Raw genomic sequence first — 27106 nt, 5'->3', positions numbered from 1 at the left:
TACCTTAAACACATTTTCTGCTTTGCACTTTGCTTGCAATTATTCAACACAGTTGTTGCAGAACTTTAGACACAGTTTCCTACAGTAGACACTTAAATCAAACATAAAATACCTTGTTTTCATTGGGAGAACACTTTTAGTAAAAATAAATACTTATGCACACATCTGAAAACACGTGCATGTGTGTATCATTTTGTTGCTAGAATGACATTTTTAGAAGGGATTGTAGGGTTTCATTTTGACAGAGATGTGAGGTGTTTTACAACAAGTGTTGTGTCTTATCTTGCTTGTGTGTGAGCCAAATTTTGCAAAATGTCCCTTGTATCTACAGCAGGGGTGGGCAACTTGTTCCAGAAAGGGCCAAGAGGGTGCAGGTTTTCTTTGCAGCAACTGATTCCACCAGGTGATTTCACTGATTAATATCACTTTGGGCAGATGGAATCAATTAATCAGTGAAATCATCTGGTGGAAGCAATGGCTGCAAAGAAAACCTGCACCCTCTTGGCCCTTTCTGGAACGTTGCCCACCCCTGATCTACAGATACGAGGGGCATGATACATAAACAGACGTGATAAGATATTTATCACATATTACAACAAAAGAATAATCATACACATGAATCATATAGAATGAATAATGCAGGTAAATATATAAATTATGAAATGTTCTTATGTCTCTCTATAAAGTCACGACTGTCCTCTTCACTAACTTCTTGATGTCTCACAACTTCAGTATGAGACTCAAGTTGTAGAATTCTCCCAGCATGGGAGGCTGAAACTCTGACCTTGATCAGGGATCTTGGTTGAATGAAATGATCTTAATCCTGTATCAGGATCCTGCACTTGTCACCGGGGTAACACAAAATGGGGGTGTGCCATTGGTAGGACCGAGAAATGGGGGCTCCTGATTGGATGAAAAGTGGGGCAATACAAAGCCCGGTATTTTCAATGTCTTTTTTGTATTGCGTGCTTTAAGATTTGTATCTCCCTGATTTTATTGCCACAGTTTCCAGGGCAGTAAAATTGATAGGAAAAGTGTATGATTTATCAGCCTTATTTTTCTTGTATCTCATGAGGGCTGGTTTATGAGTATTTTTGTTGTAATATGTGATAAACTTATGTATGTGTGATTTCTTTTTTTTTTTTTTTTTTTTTTTTTTTTTTCTAAATCTGCCAAAATTTTATATACATATGTTGTTATTATGGGGTGTTGTGAATAAAATTTTGAAGGGAAAAAATGAATTTACTCCATTTTGGAATAAGGCTGTAACATAAAATGTGGAAAAATTAAAATGCTGTGAATACTTTCTGGATGCACTGTAAAACTAGAATTTACGAATGGGTTGAACATGTGGCTGTGGATGGTTCAATTGTGATACCAAAACCGTACACAGACTTTCTTATATCCCACCCCCAACGGTGCAGCCAGTGGGTTAGAGGTCCTGATGTGTAGTCAGTCGGTCATGTGACATTTCACTTGTAAGTGAGCTGACGTTGGTTGTACCGGCCTGATTGTCACCAAACGTGGTATATGCATATAGTGACCCCCAAGAAGCCTATTGAGTTTGAGGTCAAAAGGTCAAGGTCACTGAACTGCACTTTCTAAAAGCCTTTTGCAGAAAAGCTTGACTTGTCAATGGTGAGCTTATCGACATTTGCCCAGGGCACCATGGGTTTGTGCAGACTGTGCTTTTTAAAGCGTTAAACACAGTGTCTGACATTTAGCTCTTCCTTGTGCCATTTTCAGGTTTCAGCTCTTTCAGCCAGTTGATTTCAAGCAGGTTAACATTTAATGCCTGTTGTAATTAGAGAGGGACTTCACTCATCAGTAAGTCACGTTGATTATGTCCTCATTGTAAATGATATTCTCTGCAGTTAATTACAGTCGCCATGGCTCTCACTCAGTTATTTCTGTTGCATAAAAGGACTATGTCTACATGTTTCCTGCAGAGAAGAGAAATGGCAAAGTTGTGAACAAGGGCTCTGTATTGCAAATTAATTCTACTTCACAGAAGTAAATTTACTCAAGGCACAATAGAAACACAAAGTTGGGTTGAAATGTAAGAATAAATAGGTTAATTTTTACATTTAGATTTCCATTGGTTTGGTTCGCAGACATTTTTTTTTAAATTGGCCTGCAGATGATACTGCAGGAATGAACTGCTTGTGTTTGTAATTCAGGTTCTACTGTGTATACCTGCATGCTCAATAAGAATGGAGGGGCAGAGGCTGACCTGACAGTGAGCAGACTGGAGTCTGGTCCTGCTAATCTTCCCCTGGCACCAGAGTCCAACGGTGAGGAAGTGTGTGGGAGTATGTACTGTTTCCAGTCCAACCTTCTGTCAGCTCTGTTTTTCTCTCTGCTGTCTTTTTTTATCTACAGTATATCCTGTTTGTGTCTTTATCCTGTTGTATTTATTATAACCTCCACCAATGAAGTTGGGTGGAGTTTATGCTTTTGCCCGTTTGTTTGTGAACAGCCTGTAACCCACAATTTTTCATATATCCCTATGAATTTTTTACTGAAGATTCATATCGTACGAGGGCTGTCAATAAAGTAACGGTCCTTTTTATTTTTTTCAAAAACTATATGGATTTCATTCATATGTTTTTACGTCAGACATGCTTGAACCCTCGTGCGCATGCGTGAGTTTTTCCACGCCTGTCGGTGACGTCATTCGCCTGTGAGCACTCCTTGTGGGAGGAGTCGTCCAGCCCCTCGTCGGAATTCCTTTGTCTGAGAAGTTGCTGAGAGACTGGTGCGTTGTTTGATCAAAATTTTTTCTAAACCTGTGAGACACATCGAAGTGGACACGGTTCGAAAAATTAAGCTGGTTTTCAGTGAAAATTTTAATGGCTGATGAGAGATTTTGAGGTGATTCTGTCGCTTTAAGGACTTCCCACGGTGCGAGACGTCGCTCAGCGCTCTCAGCCGCCGTCGTCAGCCTGTTCAAGCTGAAAACCTCCACATTTCAGGCTCTATTGATCCAGGACGTCGTGAGAGAACAGAGAAGTTTCAGAAGAAGTCGGTTTCAGCATTTTATCCGGATATTCCACTGTTAAAGGAGATTTTTTTAATGAAAGACGTGCGGACGGATCCGCGCGTCGGGACGCAGCCGACGCGGTGCGGCGGCACAGGAAAAACACCTCCGTGTTGATAACCATTTGTAAAATCCAGGCGGCTTTTGATGGCTTTCAGTGGAGTGAGTATATGAGAAATTGTTTAACAGGCAGGACATGTTCCAACTTGTCCTTAAGGCTTTCAACAGAGGTGTTTTTCCTGTGGCGGAGCGTCGCGGCGGCTGCGTCCCGACGCGCGGACCCGTCCGCACATCTTTCATTAAAAAAATCTCCTTTAACAGTGGAATATCCAGATAAAATGCTGAAACCGACTTCTTCTGAAACTTCTCTGTTCTCTCACGACGTCCTGGATCAATAGAACCTGAAATGTGGAGGTTTTCAGCTTGAACAGGCTGACGATGGTGGCTGAGAGCGCTGAGCGACGTCTCGCACCGTGGGAAGTCCTTAAAGCGACAGAATCACCTCAAAATCTCTCATCAGCCGTTAAAATTTTCACTGAAAACCAGCTTAATTTTTCGAACCGTGTCCACTTCGATGTGTCTCACAGGTTTAGAAAAAATTTTGATCAAACAAAGCGCCAGTCTCTCAGCAACTTCTCAGACAAAGGAATTCCGACGAGGGGCTGGACGACTCCTCCCACAAGGAGTGCTCACAGGCGAATGACGTCACCGACAGGCGTGGAAAAACTCACGCATGCGCACGAGGGTTCAAGCATGTCTGACGTAAAAACATATGAATGAAATCCATATAGTTTTTGAAAAAAATAAAAAGGACCGTTACTTTATTGACAGCCCTCGTAATTGGCAAGAACCGATTAAATTTTCAAGGTCAGACGTCAAAGTCAGGAAAAATCTTGGAAAAGTCCCTATCCTTCAACATTAAATGAATGTTCAAAAATTCATAACTCTGTCAAAAAAGATCAAATTTCTTTCATATTTGAGAGCTTTTTGTAGAATGGTATCCTTTATCGACTGCCAATCTGGATCTGATACAGATTACAGATTTTGTGGCCATTTAAATTAAATGGCCCAGTCACAAAGTAAAAAAGTCACAAATCGTTGAGAAAGGTGGACGGACGAGCTTTATCACCAAATAGCCTGCAAATCAAGCATGCAAAAGAAACAAAAGAGGAGCAAAATGAAACCGAAGCTAATGTTGATCTTGACGCTTTAAATGATCCAGCGCCTGGATCCACTGCTGGAGCAGTGTGTGTCTGCATCTCTGCATTCCAGGACTCTGCGCTGGGACGGAGCTCAGCTGCAAACAGAAGCGCATGATCTGACCCACTGTGGAGATCTGTGCGCAAGTCAGTGGATCCACCTGCTCTGGTTCCTCGTCCAGAACAAAAGAGGGATCATCTCCTTCATCTTCAGAATCCTCACTGTCTGGTTCAGACTCTCAAAACACACCTGCACTACCGCGGAGGAGCTACGTCTCTCCGCCACAAAAACGCTCACAAACCGGCTTCTGTACTGTGTGAAAACATTCAGCTGGTCGAACGAAGTCAAACTAAACGCTAACGTAACAAAAACTAAGCAAACAATAAAAAACCGGTCAAGAACAACAGCAAAGCGAAATATGTACAAATTAAGGTTTTCAGTGGCATTTGAATTTTTCAGCAGTTTAAAAATCCTGACCAATCGCCAGCTGCAGGAACAAAGCTGCATGAAGTTTAAATGATGCCAACAAAAGTCCACATTTCTTGTTTTGTTTGGGCTTCGCTGCCCTTCATTAAGTGCCGTGTAGGGTTGGGTATTGAGAACCGGTTCTTTTCGGGTATCATTAGGAAATTATTTGATCCACTGATATCAATAGTCTTTTTGCATAATGACTCCCTTATTGGTCCTTCAGAGTGGCCATTGTTTTTGTGGGTGTTTGTCAGAAAAATGATCGTTTCCCTATGTTGATAGCAGACCCTGCAGCGGTTCTGTAATCAGCGCAACTCCACTTTGAAGCATGAAGCAATGCTTCGATCTGCTGGCTTGTTGGTTCTTTGATTCGCTGCTCTTCAGAAGCGGCAAGTCCACTTCTTAACCCCTCTCAAAGCCATTAAAATGTGTCAATCGTGAGTCGCTTTTGTGTCGATTAAAGTCACTAACTGGGACTCCTGTCTTGTTGCAGTCGAGAAAAGAGAATCATCCTCCGTTCTGTTGGCACAGATCCAAACGCTGTGCGGCTCTCTGCTGAGACAGAGTCCAGTCGGAAGTAATAACTTTAAAACAAATCGCCACTTTAAATAAAATTACACCTCTTTCCAAACGCTGTAATACAGACAATAAACTACAATTGACTGAAATGTTTTTTCCTCCCAAAATGAGACATCCTGCATTCTTTATGAATTACATCCTGACGGGAAACAATCAGCACAGTTTCCTCATGGTGGAAAAACCTCCACCTCCTAATCTCAATTCTCTCGGAGCTCATGCAGATCCTGATGTCACACCAAACAGAGACTGGAATGAGGAGCGGAGATACACCAACTCCCCAAACAAAGCCACGTACTTGTAGTGTACAAGAGGTACGTCTGCAAACTCAGAATTAATGTCAGTCAAGCACAGAAGTAAAGACGCTACAACTGTATGGCACCAAAAAGGCTGAGACGTTTATCTGACGGGTAGAATGATTTCTCGGCAGGGAGGTGGAGTTGCTGCCCGGCTTTTATGGGATGAGGTGATTGTTGCTGATGACTGACAGCTGTCACTCCCGGCTGATCCTGAGGGTCGACTGCGCCCTCTTGTGCCTGAAGCCCGCACTTCAGGCAGGGCGCCCTCTGGTGGTGGGCCAGCAGTACCTCCTCTTCAGCGGCCCACACAACAGGACCCCCCCCTCAATGGGTGCCTCCTGGCGCCCGACCAGGCTTGTCGGGGTGACGGATGTAGAAGTCGGCCAGGAGGGCCGGGTCCAGGATGAAGCTCCTCTTTACCCAGGAGCGTTCTTTGGGCCCATAATCCTCCCAGTCCACCAAATACTGGAACCCCCGGCCCTTTCGACGGATGTCCAGGAGCCTGCGAACTCTCCAAGCAGGCTCCCCGTCGATGATCCGGGCAGGAGGCTGCGCCGGTCCGGGGGTGCAGAGAGCAGAGGAGTGGTGTGGTTTGACATGTGACACGTGGAAAACGGGGTGGATCCGCAGTGAAGCGGGGAGTTGTAGCTTCACTGCGGCTGGACTGAGGACTTTGACGATCTTGAAGGGTCCAACGAAGCGGTCTTTCAGCTTAGGGGAGTCCACTTGTAGTGGTATGTCTTTGTTCGAAAGCCACACCTCCTGCCCGGGCTGGTATGCAGGGGCCGGGGGAACGCCGGCGGTCTGCATGGCCCTTGGCCCTCGTCCGGGCCTTCAGCAGGGCAGAGCGGGTGGAGCGCCACACCCGACGGCATCTTCGTAGGTGGGCCTGGACCGAGGGGACTCCGACCTCTCCCTCCGTAATCAGGAACAACAGGGGCTGGTACCCCAGGCATACCTCAAACGGGGAGAGGCCGGTAGCAGAGGACACCTGACTGTCATGCGCATACTCGATCCAGGCCAGATGGTTACTCCAGGCTGTCGGGTGCGCGGAGGTTACGCAGCGCAGGGCCTGCTCCAGTTCCTGGTTTACCCGCTCTGCCTGTCCGTTCGTGTGTGAATGATACCCGGACGAGAGGCTCACGGTGGCCCCCAGTTCCCTGCAGAAACTCCTCCAGACTTGTGAGGAGAACTGAGGACCACGGTCAGAGACAATGTCGGTCGGTATCCCATGCAGACGTACAACATGGTGGACCAGGAGGTCTGCTGTCTCCTGGGCTGTGGGGAGCTTCGGGAGGGCCACGAAGTGGGCCGCCTTGGAGAATCGGTCCACTATCATGAGGATGGTAGTCATGAGGCGATGAGGCACCGGAGGCGGCTGGAGGAGTCCGAGTTGTTTGGTGGTCAGCCTTGCCCCTGGCACAGGTGGTACAGGCCTGGACGTACTCCCGGACGTCGGCCTCCATGGATGCCCACCAGAAGCGCTGCCGGACCACTGCCACGGTTCTTCGCACCCCTGGGTGACAGGCGAGCTTGGAACCATGACAGAAGTCCAGGACAGCAGCCCTGGCCTCTGGTGGGACACAAAGTCTGTTCTTAGGGCCAGTCCCCGGGTCCGGGAGGCCCTGGCGCGGAACCCGGACACCAGGGCGTCCTCTGGTGGTGGGCCAGCAGTACCTCCTCTTCAGCGGCCCACACAACACAAACGTATGGAAAGACATTCATGACAATAATGTCTGAAAGGAAATGCTTTTGAAAAAAACTGCAGGTTTTGTTTATTTCTGTTAATGTCCAGAGATCAAGGATCCACGATGTAAAGTTTATTTATGTCCAGAGTTTAAGGACCCAATGACCAGTTTCATATTTATTTACTTTGAGACTCAATAAAAAGTTGTTGACATAGAAAACCTGTAAAGCCTACTTTTAGTACACAGAAAATTCACAAGAGGTATCGATAAGAGAATTGATAAGGAATTGGAACAATAAGCGGAATCGATAATGGTATCGATATCGATTAAAATCTTGTCAATACCCATCTCTAGTGCCGTATGACTGGGCCTTAACATTGAAAACCCAATTTAATGTATATTTCCCCGAGACCAGCATATGGCCATCGGGTATTGCAAAGACCTGGTGTCCATCTGCCCATCTGTCCGTCTGTCTGTGCTCAGCATAAGTCCAGTTCTGTTAATGCTACAGTCTTCAAATTCACAGGGAATGTTCTTGGCACACACATCTTGGACAAGTTCGAAGATGGCTAACCTTAACCTAGTTTAAGAGGTATTTTAAGATGCTAAAATGTTATATTCCGTACCTAGTTTTATGGCATGATTGGGCAGACATTAGCGTGCGAGTGTGGTGACGTTGCTTCCTGCTATCGGTAGGTGCTAACTTCATTTTTTTTGGCTAGAAATAACACCTTTCTCAAATATTATGTAAAAGCTAGCGAGAAATAAACACTTGATTTACAAAACATTTAGCTGATGTTAATGTGGTGACATCACAGTTTGGTAGCAAAACTGTTTTGTTTGTGTGTAAATATAATCTCTTTGTTATATACATTATGTAAAAGCGAGCGAGAAATAAACACTTCTAAAACTGAAAACTTTGTTTTTAGAACCTAATAATACCTCTGAAGTGATTTAAAAGACATTTAGCAGATGTTAGCATTGTTTCGTTTTTGAGTGGCGGGGTGACAGCCAATCAGAGTAGAGCTGCACAGTGATGTCACAGTCTGGTTGCTAGCTGCAAACTCAGTTTTTGGAAACTAATAATTACTTAAACAACTGAAAATTATACAGAACATAATGCTCATGCGGCCGAGCGTATTTTAGCATTGCGTTATATTTTACATTATAACTTAATCTAACGTGCCTCAATCAGTCTCATATGTGTAAGTGAGGTGCAGACTGGCACCCCCTATCACCTGACAAAATTTGATCTGGATCTGATCCGAATTGCAGATTTTGTGGACATTTGAATTTAATATTGAGAAGCCCATTTGGTGCACATTTTGTATGTTTCAATCAAAAATGCTTCAATCACTGTCATTTGTGACAGTGAGGTGCAAACTGGCACTCTAAGTGAACAGACTTATACTCTTTTGACAGTTACCAAATGCTTTTTGTATGTCTGTCTTTGCACTTGCGCATTTGTGTTTTCTAGCTTGAGATTGTTGATATTTTCTAATTGGCGCATGATTTTATTCTATTTTTGGAAGAATTCTAAGTGTAACTGCAAGGTTTCTCTTAGTGCTTGCAGGTTATTTTTATTCAGGTTGTGCAACAAATTATTTTATGCTGACAACATCCAATATTAGTTTTATTATGATTATTTTATGTAAATTAACTTTGTATTACTGCTTGCAAAATGCCTGGAAATACGTGTTTTCATCATACACTTACCGGACACTTTATTAGGTACACCTGTTCAGTTGCTTGTTACCGCAGATAGCTAATCAGCCAATCACATGGCAGCAACACAATATATTTAGGCATCTAGATGCGGTGAAGATGACTTGCTGATGTTCAAACCGAGTATCTCTAGGGTGTACAGAGAATGGTCCCAAAAAGAGAAGATATCCAGTAAGCGGCAGTTTTGTGGATGAAAATACCGTGTTGATGTCAGAAGAGAATTGGCAGACTGATTGAATGGGCGACTGTGTGATGCTATCATGACAATATGGACCAACATCTCTGAAGAATGTATCCATCGCCTTGTTGAATCTATGTATGTGTCTTTGTATGTTTGTTTGTTTTTGTTTATTTATATCATGTTTAGCCGCATGTTCTCCTTGAATTGCTGGCTGTCTGAGTGGTGTCCAAAAAATGAGGTGGGCTTCATAGATAATTGGCAAAGCTTCTGGGGAAAACCTGGTCTTGTTAGGAGAGACGGCATCCATCCCACTTTGGATGGAGCAGCTCTCATTTCTAGAAATCTGGCCAATTTTCTTAAATCCTCCAAACCGTAACTATCCAGGGTTGGGACCAGGAAGCAGAGTTGTAGTCTTAAACACCTCTCTGCAGCTTCTCTCCCCCTGCCATCCCCTCATTACCCCATCCCCGTAGAGACGGTGCCTGCTCCCAGACTACCAATAACCAGCAAAAATCTATTTAAGCATAAAAATTCAAAAAGAAAAAATAATATAGCACCTTCAACTGCACCACAGACTAAAACAGTTAAATGTGGTCTATTAAACATTAGGTCTCTCTCTTCTAAGTCCCTGTTTGTAAATGATATAATAATTGATCAACATATTGATTTATTCTGCCTTACAGAAACCTGGTTACAGCAGGATGAATATGTTAGTTTAAATGAGTCAACACCCCCGAGTCACACTAACTGTCAGAATGCTCGTAGCACGGGCCGGGGCAGAGGATTAGCAGCAATCTTCCATTCCAGCTTATTAATTAATCAAAAACCCAGACAGAGCTTTAATTCATTTGAAAGCTTGACTCTTAGTCTTGTCCATCCAAATTGGAAGTCCCAAAAACCAGTTTTATTTGTTATTATCTGTCGTCCACCTGGTCGTTACTGTGAGTTTCTCTGTGAATTTTCAGACCTTTTGTCTGACTTAGTGCTTAGCTCAGATAAGATAATTATAGTGGGCGATTTTAACATCCACACAGATGCTGAGAATGACAGCCTCAACACTGCATTTAATCTATTATTAGACTCTATTGGCTTTGCTCAAAAAGTAAATGAGTCCACCCACCACTTTAATCATATCTTAGATCTTGTTCTGACTTATGGTATGGAAATAGAAGACTTAACAGTATTCCCTGAAAACTCCCTTCTGTCTGATCATTTCTTAATAACATTTACATTTACTCTGATGGACTACCCAGCAGTGGGGAATAAGTTTCATTGCACTAGAAGTCTTTCAGAAAGCGCTGTAACTAGGTTTAAGGATATGATTCCTTCTTTATGTTCTCTAATGCCATATACCAACACAGTGCAGAGTAGCTACATAAACTCTGTAAGTGAGATAGAGTATCTCATCAATACTTTTCCATACTTTTTTTCCATCCTCATTGAAGACAACTTTGGATGCTATAGCTCCTCTAAAAAAGAGAGCTTTAAATCAGAAGTGCCTGACTCCGTGGTATAACTCACAAACTCGTAGCTTAAAGCAGATAACCCGTAAGTTGGAGAGGAAATGGCGTCTCACTAATTTAGAAGATCTTCACTTAGCCTGGAAAAAGAGTCTGTTACTCTATAAAAAAGCCCTCCGTAAAGCTAGGACATCTTTCTACTCATCACTAATTGAAGAAAATAAGAACAATCCCAGGTTTCTTTTCAGCACTGTAGCCAGGCTGACAGAGTCAGAGCTCTATTGAGCTGAGTATTCCATTAACTTTAACTAGTAATGACTTCATGACTTTCTTTGCTAACAAAATTTTAACTATTAGAGAAAAAATTACTCATAACCATCCCAAAGACGTATCGTTATCTTTGGCTGCTTTCAGTGATGCCGGTATTTGGTTAGACTCTTTCTCTCCGATTGTTCTGTCTGAGTTATTTTCATTAGTTACTTCATCCAAACCATCAACATGTTTATTAGACCCCATTCCTACCAGGCTGCTCAAGGAAGCCCTACCATTATTTAATGCTTCGATCTTAAATATGATCAATCTATCTTTGTTAGTTGGCTATGTACCACAGGCTTTTAAGGTGGCAGTAATTAAACCATTACTTAAAAAGCCATCACTTGACCCAGCTATCTTAGCTAATTATAGGCCAATCTTCAACCTTCCTTTTCTCTCAAAAATTCTTGAAAGGGTAGTTGTAAAACAGCTAACTGATCATCTGCAGAGGAATGGTCTATTTGAAGAGTTTCAGTCAGGTTTTAGAATTCATCATAGTACAGAAACAGCATTAGTGAAGGTTACAAATGATCTTCTTATGGCCTCGGACAGTGGACTCATCTCTGTGCTTGTTCTGTTAGACCTCAGTGCTGCTTTTGATACTGTTGACCATAAAATTTTATTACAGAGATTAGAGCATGCCATAGGTATTAAAGGCACTGCGCTGCGGTGGTTTGAATCATATTTGTCTAATAGATGACAATTTGTTCATGTAAATGGGGAATCTTCTTCACATACTAAAGTTAATTATGGAGTTCCACAAGGTTCTGTGCTAGGACCAATTTTATTCACTTTATACATGCTTCCCTTAGGCAGTATTATTAGACGGTATTGCTTAAATTTTCATTGTTACGCAGATGATACCCAGCTTTATCTATCCATGAAGCCAGAGGACACACACCAATTAGCTAAACTGCAGGATTGTCTTACAGACATAAAGACATGGATGACCTCTAATTTCCTGCTTTTAAACTCCGATAAAACATGGTGTCTAACCAGATCCTTACTCTGGATGGCATTACCCTGACCTCTAGTAATACTGTGAGAAATCTTGGAGTCATTTTTGATCAGGATATGTCATTCAAAGCGTATATTAAACAAATATGTAGGACTGCTTTTTTGCATTTACGCAGTATCTCTAAAATCAGAAAGGTGTTGTCTCAGAGTGATGCTGAAAAACTAATTCATGCATTTATTTCCTCTAGGTTGGACTATTGTAATTCATTATTATCAGGTTGTCCTAAAAGTTCCCTAAAAAGCCTTCAGTTAATTCAAAATGCTGCAGCTAGAGTACTGACGGGGACTAGAAGGAGAGAGCATATCTCATCCATATTGGTCTCTCTTCATTGGCTTCCTGTTAATTCTAGAATAGAATTTAAAATTCTTCTTCTTACTTATAAGGTTTTGAATAATCAGGTCCCATCTTATCTTAGGGACCTCGTAGTACCATATCACCCCAATAGAGCGCTTCGCTCTCAGACTGCAGGCTTACTTGTAGTTCCTAGGGTTTGTAAGAGTAGAATGGGAGGCAGAGCCTTCAGCTTTCAGGCTCCTCTCCTGTGGAACCAGCTCCCAATTCAGATCAGGGAGACAGACACCCTCTCTACTTTTAAGATTAGGTTTAAAACTTTCCTTTTTGCTAAAGCTTATAGTTAGGGCTGGATCAGGTGACCCTGAACCATCCCTTAGTTATGCTGCTATAGACGTAGACTGCTGGGGGGTTCCCATGATGCACTGTTTCTTTCTCTTTTTGCTCTGTATGCACCACTCTGCATTTAATCATTAGTGATCGATCTCTGCTCCCCTCCACAGCATGTCTTTTTCCTGGTTCTCTCCCTCAGCCCCAACCAGTCCCAGCAGAAGACTGCCCCTCCCTGAGCCTGGTTCTGCTGGAGGTTTCTTCCTGTTAAAAGGGAGTTTTTCCTTCCCACTGTAGCCAAGTGCTTGCTCACAGGGGGTCGTTTTGACCGTTGGGGTTTTACATAATTATTGTATGGCCTTGCCTTACAATATAAAGCGCCTTGGGGCAACTGTTTGTTGTGATTTGGCGCTATATAAAAAAAATTGATTGATTGATTGATCATGTGAAGCACCTTGTGACCTTGGTCTGAGAAAAATGCGATATAAATAAAGCTCGCTTACTTACTTACTACGCCATGAAGAATTGAGGAAGTTCTGAAGGCAAAAGGGGGTCCAACCTGGTACTAGCAAGGTGTACCTAATAAAGTGGCCAGTGAGTGCATATTGATAATTACTGAAATAGAAAACAACCCTACTGGTTTAATACTTCACACCACGCCCATAAGCACCTTTTTTTTTTCTTTTTTTTTTAATTGAAGTATAATTCTAAATATCTTCAAATGTTAAATAAATGTAGAGTGAAAATACATATCTGCTTTCCTTGCTGACTTCAGGGAGGTGGTAGAGAAACTCATGGATGTTGCTGTATGCTTGACTTGCTGAAGGCTTTTTTTATTTAGTAAGCAATGGAATGTGACACATTTTATAGGAGTTTATGACATGTCAATTCAATTTATTTCATTTATGTAGCACCAACTCACAACAAAGCTGCCTCAAGGCGCTTCACAAAAGTCAGGTCTGACCTTACTAACCTCTCGAGCAAGCACACAGGTGACAGTGGTAAGGAAAAACTCCCTCTGATTTGAGGAAAAAACCTCAAGCAGACCAGACTCAAAGGGGTGACCCTATGCCTGTGCCATTCTACCAAAAAGGTTTACAATATAACAGCAATTGATGAGAGTCCATGCAGGCGTCCAGTCTATCACTGAGCCACTCCACATGCTGCTGCCACAGCTCACTTACTTTGCACACAGTTTTCATGTGCAGCAGCATTTTAGAGCTGGAGTAACCCCGGGAACTGCAGCTCTGTTACATACTGACTTAACTCTGGTCATGAACGCACTCTGGCCCTTCAGCAGCTGCTCAGTGTCACTAATACGTGTCACGTCCTTTGGTCCAGGTGATGCATATTACCTGGCTATCGGAGGAGGCGTGGCTGAACACAACTGGAACCACATTAAGGCCGTTCTTCAGGACCAAGGCTTCCACTGCCAGCTGTCAGACCACTCTGAGCATATGGGAATGATCAGCATCCAGGGCCCCAAGAGGTGAGGAAAATGACATCATCGCAGCTGACATCCAGCTAAGAAAAGGAAGAAAGAAGGATGTGAGGGGTGAGAGAGGACACCATTATCCACACTGAACAGAACCAGTACAAGATAAGTAACTCAAATGATGAAAGCACAGCAGGTTTAGTTCCTGTTCTCAAAATGTAGCCCCAGTTAACACCCAGAAGACTAAAAGTCGACTCTGAGGACAGGTGGGCTGAAAACGGGCATAAGGGCAGCTGCAAAAAAACACAGCGACAATGATGCCACCCAAAGTTAGAAATGGCTGCTTGGTGAAGACCACAAACTAAATCTAAATTTAATTTTCAAGTCTATGTGCTAGTGCTTATACTTTAAACATGTACTAAGATATACTTTAGAGCCACAGTTGGGAGGGTTGCTATTAAAAACAGTTAAGTGTTTCACTCTCATCTCCTGATTCTTGCTGTTCTAAGTCGATGTGAATTTTTTCCCCAGACATTTTCTGAAAGGTTCTGCAACTGAATAGTTGCTTTACATAAAATATGACTATTTGTATTTAACCCTTTTTCCTAGGTTTTAAATAGCCTGGGCAAGTACAGTGCCCTGTAAAATGCAATAAGTGGATGTATAGATTTTGAGTCTGTCCTTCCAGTTTCTTAAAAGTAACTCAAAAACAATACATATCATCATTAAAGGGCATATAATGAAGACAAACTCATTAAAATGTGGTGTTTTTTGTTTGTTTTTTTTTTCTTCTACAAAAGGTCAAAAACTGTTTCTTTTATGTGTAATGTCCCATAGATGTGTTTGCCACTTGCTGTATGGTTAGTGGATGCTGAACTGATGATGGATTAGGAGCAGGTGTGGTTCTCAGTGAGAGTGACCAGCCTGTTCTCACAATAAAACAAAAAAATCACAGTAGAAGGTACGACAAAGTGGTCCACAAAAATTAGTACATATTCGTATGTTTTTTTTTGTGTGTGTGTGGATTTTGTACTTATCCCATGTTTTCTGCTGGGATGCAGTGATGATGTCACAGACACCAAGATGGCGGATCAGCCTCGTGAAAATAGTAACTCATCTTTTACTTAGTTATTCTAACCCTAAATCTACCCCTAATCTTAACCACAATGCAAATGTGCGTTTCTGAACGTTAAATGTGAAATGTACATTGTACATGTGCATGGGAATTCATAAGCACAAAATCTAGCACTTTTCATATCCTATAAGAAATGCGTCATGGGAATATGTTGGAGAGATGGACTTGTCTACTGCAGAATGTATGAAATTAGAGAAGTAGACCATTACTTACATTGTTTCACAGTGGTTGCGTTATAAAACTCAAATAACACAGTTGTACCGCCATGCAAATCCTGTGGAACGGCTCTTGTATAGCTTTAGCCACAAAAGAAATAAGGACAGTAAGTGAGATGATTGGGTGAGGTATATCAATGAACTCACTACATCAGCTAAAGTGCTATTTTCTGATTGTTAAACAGCACTTAAATTCTAAAACTCGTAACATAGTTTTACCTCAACACAACCCTGCACTCTAAGAAATAAATGCTGAATTTAATTGATAAAGTTAAGGTAACTTTTTCCACATAACATTGTCAAGTGCAAAACAATATTGTAGTTGAAATTAATTAAATCAAATGAAACATTATTACTTAAATCCCTAAAATGAACACTTGCAAGTATATTGAAAATAATAATTAATTACATTTAAAACCCCTGTGTTTCATTTCTTCAAGTGTGCAGAAAGACACTTATTCTTTCTTTCTCTGTCTCGTGCGACGTGTGTGTGGTTTTGAAGTTGTGTGGAGCCTGAAACGAGCATGTTTGTGAGTTTCACTTCCAAGTCTAAGTGTGGTGGCCACCAAGGCCGTGGCATCTTGTTCATCAGGAGCATCCAGTGATTTTGTCTTCTAATGGTCATAAATCATACGGCGTGCAGGTGAGGTAGTACTGCTGGATAAAGAGGGCAGTGCTTTATTCTTGCTTCTCACAGCTTTGCCTTTGTTCCTAACTCAGAGAGCAAGCTGGGCCACCTTTACCTCTTGCCGACTCATTCCTCATAACTCCCCCCCCACCGCCTGGTTTCTGTTCTTCCCTCTTACTGGCGGCGGGGTTAGGCCACTCTGTTCTCTGTGTGGGCTGTCGGTTTCTTCTCCTTGAGGCTTGTCTCATCTTCTGCTCTCCTGGGTTTCTGTTCTCTCACCTGTCACATCTCTCTATAGCTTATCGACTGTTTGGCTTCTTCTCGCCTCCTCTCTCTATTCCTTCCCTGATGCTCAATCGTCTGTACGCTTCCCTGTTTCAAGGTTTTCTTCCTCGCTGCTGCTTCAACTGCTTTGTCAAACCAGGAATCAGTCCTTCAGTGGTGGTGTTATGGGAAGAATTATGCAACACACTATATGACCTTGATGGGGCTTATTTATGAGTATTCAACATACTGAATATCGGCATTTCCGCGTATGTGTTAACATGCACAGGTGGTACAGATATATTGCCAGTTTCGATTAGTGTTCTTGGTTCGACTGTGTTCAGTCCTTGCATGCAGTGGGTGTCGGGTAGGTTTGTGGAAACCAGCGGTTTAGGTGCCTTTCTTAGCTAGGAAAGCTTTACTGACCGTGACGTTGCAGAAGATGCTGTGATCTTTGCGGCTCCGATTGCAGGACTTGAGAAGCTGTGTAGATAATGGGACTGTCTGGGTTTGTGATTGTTGCAATCAAGAGATCCAAGCATTCAGTGACTTGCTGGACTCTGCAATCAGAGATGTATCTGTGTACAGTGAAAATGTCGAACCTGTATAGACATCCACGTATGTCAGCAGTGACATTTATGTCTCGACCTTTCAGACTGGGAGACATCTGCTGACATTTTTTGCGGGAGAATGAAGGTGCAAGTGTTTTGAGTCCTGGTGCTTCCTGTCTTATGTTGTGTGTGTGTGTGTGTGTGTGTGTGTGTGTGTGTGTGTGTGTGTGTGTGTGTCGTCATTCAGTGGCCACTTTTGTAGGTACGCCTTGCTAGTAACAACTTGATTACTGTTTTTGTTTTTTGTGGGGGGGGTCTTTTTTTAATTAATCATCCAACCAATCGGTGTTTGCATCAACTCTCCCACATAAATCTAATAATCCTCAGCTCTTTCTTCTTGTTGCTATCAGCGATGAAGTGCATATTGCAGTGACTCAACTCTTTGATATTGTTTTCTTATGAGCCTAATTCAATAATGCTTGGCGAGACTGAAAATTGCAGCTATTACAGAAATGTTTTCCATTCGAGATGTCTCATTCAAATTGGCCACTGTGTCATAACGTTAAAACTGATGCTTCTCTCGGCAGCGTGTGAAACCGCTGCTCTCTCTCTGTAATTATGATTCATATTAATAATTTATAAGCTGGTACGATAGCGTATTGGGGGAAAAAATAAAAGTCCTTCTGATCCACAGCTGACAGTTGCATAGACGTCCAGCACAAAACTGAGGTTTTCAAGACATCCTCATCCAAAAATACATACAGACAGCATCTCAGCTTATTTATTTATTTGCTCGCTCACTGGCCTTTCTCATGAGCTCTTTAGTTCACTGGACAGAGCAAAGATTCAGGGACGTCCTAAAGAAAATATTAGTCTCTGTATTTTACTCGCATGTGACAGAAATATACACATCACATGAACGCTCTTCAGTCACATCTTTTTTCTTTTTCTTTTTTAAGAGTAGTGAACCCACACAAAATCACAAATATGTCATCTGAACCCTTCTCAAAACATATTCCACCTTCCTGCCACACTGTTGCAAAAGTAATGTCAGGAACGACCTGACCTCGCACTTTGTGCTTTTCTCTCAAATGATGCAAGTAACAAAGTGAGCTAGTTTTATATAGATGCATCCCACTGAGTCATCTTTGTTCTATGGATTTTTCTGGTGGGAGTGCATTTGTGGGAGAGGATAATTCCAGTATTTATGTTGCTCAAACTCCAGTGAGCGTGTTGTTTAAAACACAGCGGCATGCAGCAAGATGTAATGCACCCTGACTGGCTCGAAGTAATAATTGTTATTCATGACATTTGTGTGTGTGTGTGTGTGCGTTTTTTTTTTTTGTGTGTGTGTGTTTTTTTCAGTCGAGAGGTGCTTCAGGAGGTGTTGGACACAGATCTGAGCAATGAAGCTTTCCCCTTCTCTACTCACAAAATAGTTAATGCTGCAGGCCATGAGGTGAGGGACCGTGCACGCACGTCCAGCAGTACATTTATCATCTTTAAAATCAGCTTGATGCTGCTTGTTGGATTAAAAAGCACTTAATTAAAACACGATGCAAATGACATGCTGTTGGGTGAAGTTATTGTTTCATTTTGACGGTTCGTTCCAGAGCCGTGTTGTCGGCTCGCTGTGTGTGGCACAGATGGTGTCTCTTATGGTGTCCTTGTGACTTTTGGATGTCAAGCCAGTTTTTTTTTTTTTCTTTTTTTATGCTGCTCTCTTTTTGCTTTGGCCTTTTAGCACCTTTCCATCTGATGCAGATACTCAAAGGGCTTTACAATCATGCCTCACATTCACCCATTCACACACCATTGTCAATCAATCAGTCAATCAAACAAACAGCTTTATTAATCCCACTCAGCTGCACACTGAGAGCAACTAGGGCATTTAGGATATTGCCCAAAGAACCTTAGTGATTTTCCTTTCTGACGGGGCATCGAATCATGGATGCCCTGGTCACGAGCCCACTTCTCTGTCTCTTAGCTCTCAATTTACTGTACACATTCACTGGGGGATTACTGCATTTATCAGTTTTATTTTTAAACAAATAATTACCTCTGCCATGGAGGTAATGTTTTCAACCCTGTTCTGTTTGTTTGTTTGTTCATTAGCAGAATTATGCAAAAGCAGCTGTACAGAGTTTCATGAAACTTGGTTGAAAGGGTGGGGCACGGACCAGGTAAAAACCCATTAATTATGGGAGAAGGTCCAGGCCAAGGGTTGACTAATATGTAGACCCGGGTTTGATATCCAGTCACTCTGCCTCTGTCAGTGGATTGTCTTGGTCCACCCATGTGTAAATGGTTACCGGCTTTAGATGGGGAAGGAACCTGCAATGGACTGGAGTCCCACCCAGGGGGAGTTGTAGACTCTCATCCGCTTCACGCTATGGACTGCAGGGATAAGTAATGGCACTGATGGGCCTCAGGACCTATGTAGGATTAACAAATAATCTCACTCATGAAGATTGTGTAATGTAGTCAATTGTGACGTATCTGTTAGTGTAAATAAAACTATTTTGATGTAAATGAATGATTTGGGTGCAGATCTGCCTGTGGTGGGAAAGCACTCTGTTAGCCGTCAGAGGTGATATTCGCTCTTTGAGTCCCTCTAGTTTTCTCAGGTATCAGTGCCTCAAGTTGACCTCTGTCGTGCTTCTGGCCACAGATAAAACGAGGATGAACACACATGCAGGGACACATATGTCCACACGCTCTGTTGTTGGTCTTCCATGAATTCTGTCACAATCTGGTGACTGCGCGCTGTATCTTCTTCTCACAACTCTGTTGGAGGTTTTGTGCGTTTTCTCTGCTGTGTTCAGCTGGTTCGCCTGCCTGGCCTGGGTGACATTTTAATGGGCACACTGCTGCGAGAACAGAATGCTCCCTCTGCCCTCTGCTCCTTTCATAGCTCATTAGATTCCGGCTCTGATGCTCTGACTCCAGCTCGACAAATAAAACCGGATCTTTTGAACTCATGCATGCGTTCCTGTTGAATGCATAAGCGTTTCTGCATATCTGTGTCTTTTGCAGAAGTGCACGTCTACATGTACTGTCTTCCCCAGACTTTCCTGGTGTACATTTGCAGCCCGTGGCGAACCCTGGCTGACCAGATGGTGCTGCTGTCACAGCGCCCACTGAGCAAATTATTGGAGAGTTTTTTTTCTTTCACCCACTCCTGTCAGCATTCTCTCTCTCATTTCCTATTCAGCTCCTTCACAAAACTTCGCTAAAGACACCAAGATGACATTTCTGTCAACCAGTAAAATGTCATCTCTGAGCATTTGGAACGTCTTTCCTGCATAGATGTCAACCTGACTCCAGAAAGGGCCAAGAGGGTGCAGGTTTCTTTGTAACCACCAGGTGATTTCATTGATGAACTCATGCCGTCTGCTGTTAATCAGTGAAGTCTCCTGGTGGAGAAACCTGCACCCTCTTTGCCCTTTCTGGAGTCAGGTTGGCACCTGTGTTTCTGAATATCTGATCAGTGTGTTTGCAGAACTCATATTGTCAGCAGGAAAAAGTGCTGCAGTATTTGGAATCATCCATTGATCTATCCATATTTCGTTCTGATTAAAGTACTGGTTATACTGAGTGCCAAAGTAGCCCCTCCCCCGCATCGTATTGAGATGTGTAATGACTTTATTTCAGGTTTTTTCCGTCATCTCCATCAGCACTCTTTTCATATCAACCTCTGCTGCTCATTTTTTTGTTGTTGTTATTTAATTATTTCTCTGTTATGGGTTTTTATGACCTGCATGGCGCTTGCGCCGCAAGACAGGTCATATACCATCCGTGTTGTCTGTCCGCCTGTCCGTCCGAAATTTGTTCGCCGAAACCTAGTTTTCAAGGTCACCAATGGTCACAACTGTCCAATCCTTCGCCGCAACATAGCTCGGCACCTATTGCTCACAGAAACTACGTATATAGTGGATACATGCCTTGGAGTAGTACTTCGCATGGGTTCGAAGGGTGGTGACCTTGACCTACTTTTAAAAAATTACCAATAGTTGCTTTTGTTTGAAGGCTACTGACTTTTTATGGTCACTGTTGGCCACATCCTCTAAATAAATATAATGTCAATCTCCAATTTTTCCACTGTGTATCCCAGTTTATATCAAACACATGAGGGTTCAACCAAATACCTACCCCACACATGTACATATTATTGCACTTTACATGGAAAATAGTACTGCGCATGTGGCATTTTGTGACGAATGTCTAAAGTTTTATTTTATTTCTATGAACACTTGTTTCCACGATTAGAAGCACGCTGCTTTTCTCTTTGTGCGCCTTGTCCTTGCATCTGTTCCATTCTCATTATTTTCTGCAGTTTTCTCACTCATTACAGCTCTTCCACTCTTCTTGTTCTCTGCACAGCAGTGTCACGAAGCTGCTGTTCCTATTAAATGTGACAGATAAAATTTGTCCTTGAAGATCAAGAGTGCCAATGGTTTCAAGTGGAGAAGTGGAGTTCTAGCAGCCTGGTTGTGTGCCTGCCTGTCTCTGAAAGCCCCGTCTTTACCCCCTCCTTCTCTGGTCTAGGTGCGAGCAGTGCGTCTGTCATTTGTCGGCGAGCTCGGTTGGGAGCTGCACATTCCCAAAGACTCCTGCCTTCCGGTCTACCACGCGGTCATGGCTGCTGGCGCCAAACACGGCATCATTAACTCAGGCTACAGAGCAATTGACTCACTCAGCATAGAGAAAGGTAACTAGTTTTAGTTACTCGGTCAGAAAACCTACATGGACAAACATTCATTCAACACCCCCCCCCCCCCCCCCCCCCAAAAAAAAAAAACAAAAAACAAAAACATTGTTAGTGTGTTGAGCTAAATATCAGAGGATTTGCTCAACACAGAACCTTTGAAGCAAGACTACATTCCGAAATGATGGGAGCCATTTCTGACAAATTACCCATCAGTGCTTATTTTAAATACTAAAGTAGTTATTAAAGGTCCAAAATACAAAATGTATGGGCATGCTGTGAATGCAATGAAGGCTAAAATACCGTTTTATCAGATTGTGCATAAAATGTGCAACAAATCACATTTTTGTTTACATCCTGTGTCTTTGACCCTCATATTTGATGATCATTCTGTGTCTCATCTCTTTATCAGGGTATAGGCACTGGCATGCCGATCTTCGTCCAGATGATACCCCTTTGGAGGCGGGCCTGGCCTTCACATGCAAAATGAAGAGTGCCATCCCCTTCCAGGGCCGTGATAGGCTGGAGAAACAGAAGGAGGAGGGGCTGAGGCGGCGCATCATCTGCTTCACCATTGATGAGTCAGTGAAGACATTTTGTAATTTTAGAGAAAGGATAAAAAAGTCATTTTACAAAACACAACTTGGCTGTTGTTTTCCTCATGTTGTTAATGCTAATTTAAATACTTCACATTAATGATGGTGTGTTCACTGCGCAAAGATCTAGATGGGTGGTAATTATTGTATTAGTGGGCTAGTTTAGCACTTCATATCTGACTCTTTAATGCACAGAAAAATGATCTGAGAGTCAGTTTGTTTTTCAAGCTGCACTAAATATTGTAAAAATGATCCATAATCTGCTGTAGCTTTCAAATCTTATCTTCTGAGATCTTTTGAGACAGTCCTCTCTCTGAAATCAAACGATAATTAAATGACCTCATTAGCTGCATTATATGTTGCCTCTTCAAACAAACCCTGTTAATGTTTCTGAAAATAATCCTGCATTTGTTGTTCAGATGATGGAACAACAGTTATGAACAAATATGATCTTTGTTTTAGAGATTCTGAAAATGTCGGCTTTTGCTCTTTGCACCCTGACAGTCTATTAGGCTGAATGAATGTATGTTTGTTTGTTTCATATATAAGTGAGTCTGATGTGTGGAGGAAGAATGCTGCTGTGTTGGAGTTGAGCTTAATTAGTCTGCAGAGTTCTGTACTTTTTACACATGAGGATTGGCTTTTAATTAAATGTGTAAACTTGAATAAAATATGTTGAATATGTAAAGTGATTATTGGGATTTCTTTATTTCTGTCTCTAAAGTAAAGTGCCGATGTTTGGCCTGGAAGCCATCTTCAGAAATGGCGTTCCTGTTGGTCACCTGCGGCGCTCTGATTACGGCTTCTATATCGACAAGACGATTGGATACGGATATATTCGCAACCCTGATGGAGTGGTACGTATACAGTTGAAGCCACTTTATTAGGTACACCTGCACAGTTGCTTGTTTCCGCAAATAGCTGATCAGCCAATCACATGGCAGCAGCTCAGTGCATTTAGGCATCGAGACATGGTGAAGACTATTTGCTGAAGTTCAAACTGAGCATTGGAACGCAGAAGATTTAAATGACTTTGAATGTGGCATGGTTGTTGGTAGCAGACGGGCCAGTCTGAGTATTTCAGAAACTGCTGATCTACTGGGATTTTCATGCTCAACCATCTCTAGGGTTTACAGAGGATGGTCCCAAGAAGAGAACATATCCAGTATCTTGTTGATGTCAGAGGAGAATGGATGGACTGGTTGAATGAGCAACTACATGATGCTATCATGTCAGTATAGACCAACTCCTCGGAGGACTGTTTCCAACACCTTAGTGAATCTGTCAGAAAGAATTAAGGCAGTTCTGAAGGCAAAAGGGGTCCAACGTGGTACTAGCAAGGTGTACCTAATAAAGTGGCCATTGAATGTATACATTTATATATGGGGGTGGAATGCAAAAGGGAGAACTGCTAGCTCCTCCACTATCTCAGTTTTATTGCCTCTCTTCCCATTTTTACTTATTAAAATTAAAATTTATTTATTTTTTATTTTGGTGTTTGTTCTTGTTTTCACCAGGTGAGTGCTGATTTTATAAAACATGGTGACTTTACCCTGGAGAGGATGGGAGAGACGTACAAGGCCACGGCTCATCTCAAGTCACCGTTTGACTCGGAAAATAAACGCATCAAAGGCATCTACACTTGAGAAGGACTTGGCACGTAAATCAAAAACCACACAACATACTCAGGTCGATGAACAATATGGAGGCACGTAAGTCTGTGCAGCTCTTCCGAGACTTTTCAAGGCAAACAAAAGAAAGCATTCAGAATTTATGTGGAACTTAGTTTTGTTTTGTTTTTTTGTTTTTTTTTTACTTAAACCTGGATGAATTTCGGACATAACGTCCACGTTTTGGGCTTCCTGTGTGATTTCAAACCTCATGAACCCAACTTCTTTATCTGAGAAGAACGGGAGCACATGTAGCAGTAAAGCATACGTCAGTTCTTTTTTTAACTTGATTATACGTGATACAGTTTGCGTAGCTGCTGTGAAGGACAAACGCTGCTGTCATGAGATGGGGTTGTTTTTACAAATACGTACACTTGATGTCACAATTTATTTTTTTAATAAGAGCCGTCCCTAAGTGGCAGCTGTGCGTTTAATTACATCAAATTAAATGAGAACCCTCAATTATAACGTTGCACATGAAATCTAGATCTGACTCATTCATAAAAGGCAACAAAGGCGCTTTTTTGTTTTTTTTAATCCACAAAGTTAATTGTAAATATTCGGTGGTGGTGCTTGTCAGTCTGTCGCGCATTATGCCGTTTGCTGTCTGTCGCGCATTATGTCCAGGTTGTTTTGATGCTCCTTTGTGTCAGGATGAGAGTCAAGAGATGAAGCTGTCTTTACCTTCGTGCACTTTCTGCCACCTTAGTGTCTTATCCATGTTTACTGAAAGCATAACATGATCATTTCTGCACATTCACTTTTATGATTAGATGTGGTGCATTCCTAGTTGGATGGTGTGATTATCCAGTTAAAAATTTTGATTCATGCGCTCCAGCTGTTACAGCCATAGAGCCAGATAAAACAACTAGAGTGCCTGTACAGCAGTTTTTTCACAAGTGTTCCACCATGAGGAGCCATCCTCCGTCATCAAATGAGCCAAGTGCTCGTGACCTGTGGAAACCAATCACTCGACAGCAAAGCAGCACATAAATTTGTATTAGCCAAATCATGAATAGAAATACCTTAGTACTTACTACACATGCATTTGGAAAAAAGTGTATTTTCTTACCTTGAATTAACAGTTTATTAGCTTACAGCTTGGGACTTCGGCGAGGGCGGTCGCATCTCCTACTCTCTCCTCTCCCTCTGTGCTTTTCTTTCTCTGCACCTACCTTCAAAAGTCCCAACTTCACCAGACTGAATTCTTCAAACTATATTTGGGTTAACCATGGAATTGATCAGCTGGTCTCTGAACGCTATTGACACCATTTTTTCAACAAAGAAATCAGGGCCGGGGGACCCTGGGTGCCCAGATGGAATGTACTATACGGGGTATGTTCTCGACCCCTGGGAGAAGTGGTGTGCTGCATGTAGGGCTGCCACAAATGACTATTTTGATAGTCGACTAGTCAGCGATTATTTTTGCGATTAGTCGACTAGTCGGATCATACATAATTTCCTAAATTAAGGCCTGCAGCAATAAAAGCAGTAACAACGATCAACAATGCTTCTGGTCATGCTGTAAAATGTTGCACTTGTGAAAGATTTTTTTGTCACCAGCTTTTCTTTGGTTAAAACAACTGTAACACGACTTTGGATTTATTGACTTAAAAGAATGAGGTTAGTTGAGCGTGTTTGTTTTTTTCTGTTAAAACCAGCTCATCTATGAATAAACGTCTGATTAACAGCCAGCGTAATTGTACCTTTTATTGTATGAACCCTTAGAATACGTGTGCACAACAGTAATAATAAAAATGCGAGGATGATAGAGGCAAAGGTTAAACTGTAACAGTGAATAAATATGACCCACTTTTAACACAGTAACTAAAACGATAGTTGAAAAACTGTAAATCTGGTGAGCTCTGAGCGCCAGATCAGTCATAAGAGAAACTATACAATGTAATATCACAGACAAGTCTGCTACCTGCTGAACACTGTCATCTACTGGATGGGTGATGTAAATTAGGAGCAGGTGTGGTTATTAGTGACACAGACCAGTTCTGCACAGAAATGTACCAAATCAGAGAAGTACATGGCTGTATTCTGATTGTTTAGAGCACAGATAGCAGGCTTTTATACTGTTGCAGTCGGGCGGTATATTAAAAGACAACAAACACACAAATGATACCACAATGGCTTAAAGGTGCTTGGGGTCACAACCCTTCTGGATCAGGCTTGAGGTCTGATCTTTGATGCTGGCCGGCTGAGGAGTTCCTCCCTCACAGGGGTAGTGAGACTTTTGGAGGACAGACGTAACCAGAGGAAGAGGTTGCTTGTCCCACTCTCCCTGCAGAAACAGTATTTTTAACTGAGCTTAAAAAAAAAAAAAAAAAATCAAATAATAAATAGACAGCATTCTTGATATTTAGACTGTATGTGCTATTGAGGTAATTGCACTCTAGCCTCTTACACCCTCTGTAGAAGATTGTAAAATATATATGCACAGTAAAACTCACAAATAATGGGTTCAGGTGGACCAGCAAATTTTGTCTGTTATAATCGAAATCCGTCATATGTATAAAACGGACAAAATCCGTTATGTATGTAACAGATTAGTTGCAGTCAGAAGGCGCAGAGCGATCTACGGGATTCCTAAATCGAGACTTGCCTCATTTAATGACTGGGTCAAAACGTCATCTGAAAAAACTCCTCCCCCCCAAAAAATGCCAGCCTTAAATAAGTGCCGGACATTATGAGCATTAAAAAGGTTACATTAGGACGAGTCACTCTTTTTTTGGTTCGTCATACCCAGGGATATGTCTGAAACGTAACACCATATTACAGTGCAGGCAGAAAGCAGCATTTTGTTAATAATCACCGGCACTGTGTCTGAGCACGGTTTGAAAAAAAATGAATGGCCAGTCGAGACGAGATATGGTACCCACTTTTCTCAAATCGGCAAGTGTCACCTCTAGAGTTTCATCATGAAGGGTATCCAGCCTAAGAAGAGAAGTAGTAAGTCCTATATAAGCCTTGAGGCCCATTAGTGGAGTCTGACTTATCTCTGGATTCTGAGTTTTTGACTTCCCCTGGACGTGACACCAGTCTGATGCAGGTTCCTTTCCCAGCCAAGGCCAGTACCATTTTTGGCTGGGTAAACAGAGACAATTCAGAAGCATTTTTTTTCCAAGGCCACAGATCGGTAGCGTGATCGCAAATCAAACCCAGGTCATCATATTGGTAGCCAAACTCCTGATCCTTCTGAGATACCTGCTGTGCTTGAAAGACATCCAGTCTAAAACTTGTGCAAAATCAAAATGTGGATCCCAAAAGGATCCAATGTGATGACCCTATGCTAACTGGAGTAGTGAAG

General features: G+C 42.2%; 2 protein-coding genes across 3 annotated transcripts in view; one reads left to right on the top strand and one right to left on the bottom strand.

Moving 5' to 3' along the window:
- Window positions 1-25484, top strand: part of sardh (sarcosine dehydrogenase) — a 98720-nt gene extending 73236 nt beyond the window's left edge. The window contains exons 16-22 of one of the 2 annotated variants that reach the window (XM_034192279.1): window positions 2181-2294; window positions 13930-14077; window positions 18182-18275; window positions 21365-21527; window positions 21937-22105; window positions 22845-22977; window positions 23638-25484. In XM_034192279.1, coding sequence (XP_034048170.1) covers window positions 2181-2294; window positions 13930-14077; window positions 18182-18275; window positions 21365-21527; window positions 21937-22105; window positions 22845-22977; window positions 23638-23766 — 950 coding nt within the window. In that variant the 3' untranslated portion in view covers window positions 23767-25484. Of the gene's footprint in view, window positions 1-2180; window positions 2295-13929; window positions 14078-18181; window positions 18276-19852; window positions 20101-21364; window positions 21528-21936; window positions 22106-22844; window positions 22978-23637 lie in introns of those variants that run through there. The other variant, XM_034192280.1, reaches the window with a different exon arrangement.
- A 245-nt stretch (window positions 25485-25729) lies between these two features.
- dbh (dopamine beta-hydroxylase (dopamine beta-monooxygenase)) overlaps window positions 25730-27106 on the bottom strand; it is a 32664-nt gene continuing 31287 nt past the window's right edge. Inside the window, exon 12 of the mRNA XM_034192281.1 lies at window positions 25730-26080. Within this exon, the coding sequence (XP_034048172.1) occupies window positions 25931-26080 (150 nt within the window). The 3' untranslated portion in view covers window positions 25730-25930. The remainder of the gene's footprint in view (window positions 26081-27106) is intronic.

This window comes from Thalassophryne amazonica, chromosome 17, assembly GCF_902500255.1.
Source record: "Thalassophryne amazonica chromosome 17, fThaAma1.1, whole genome shotgun sequence".
NCBI classification, from domain to species: Eukaryota; Metazoa; Chordata; class Actinopteri; order Batrachoidiformes; family Batrachoididae; genus Thalassophryne; species Thalassophryne amazonica.
This window is presented reverse-complemented; position numbering and strand designations above follow the sequence as displayed.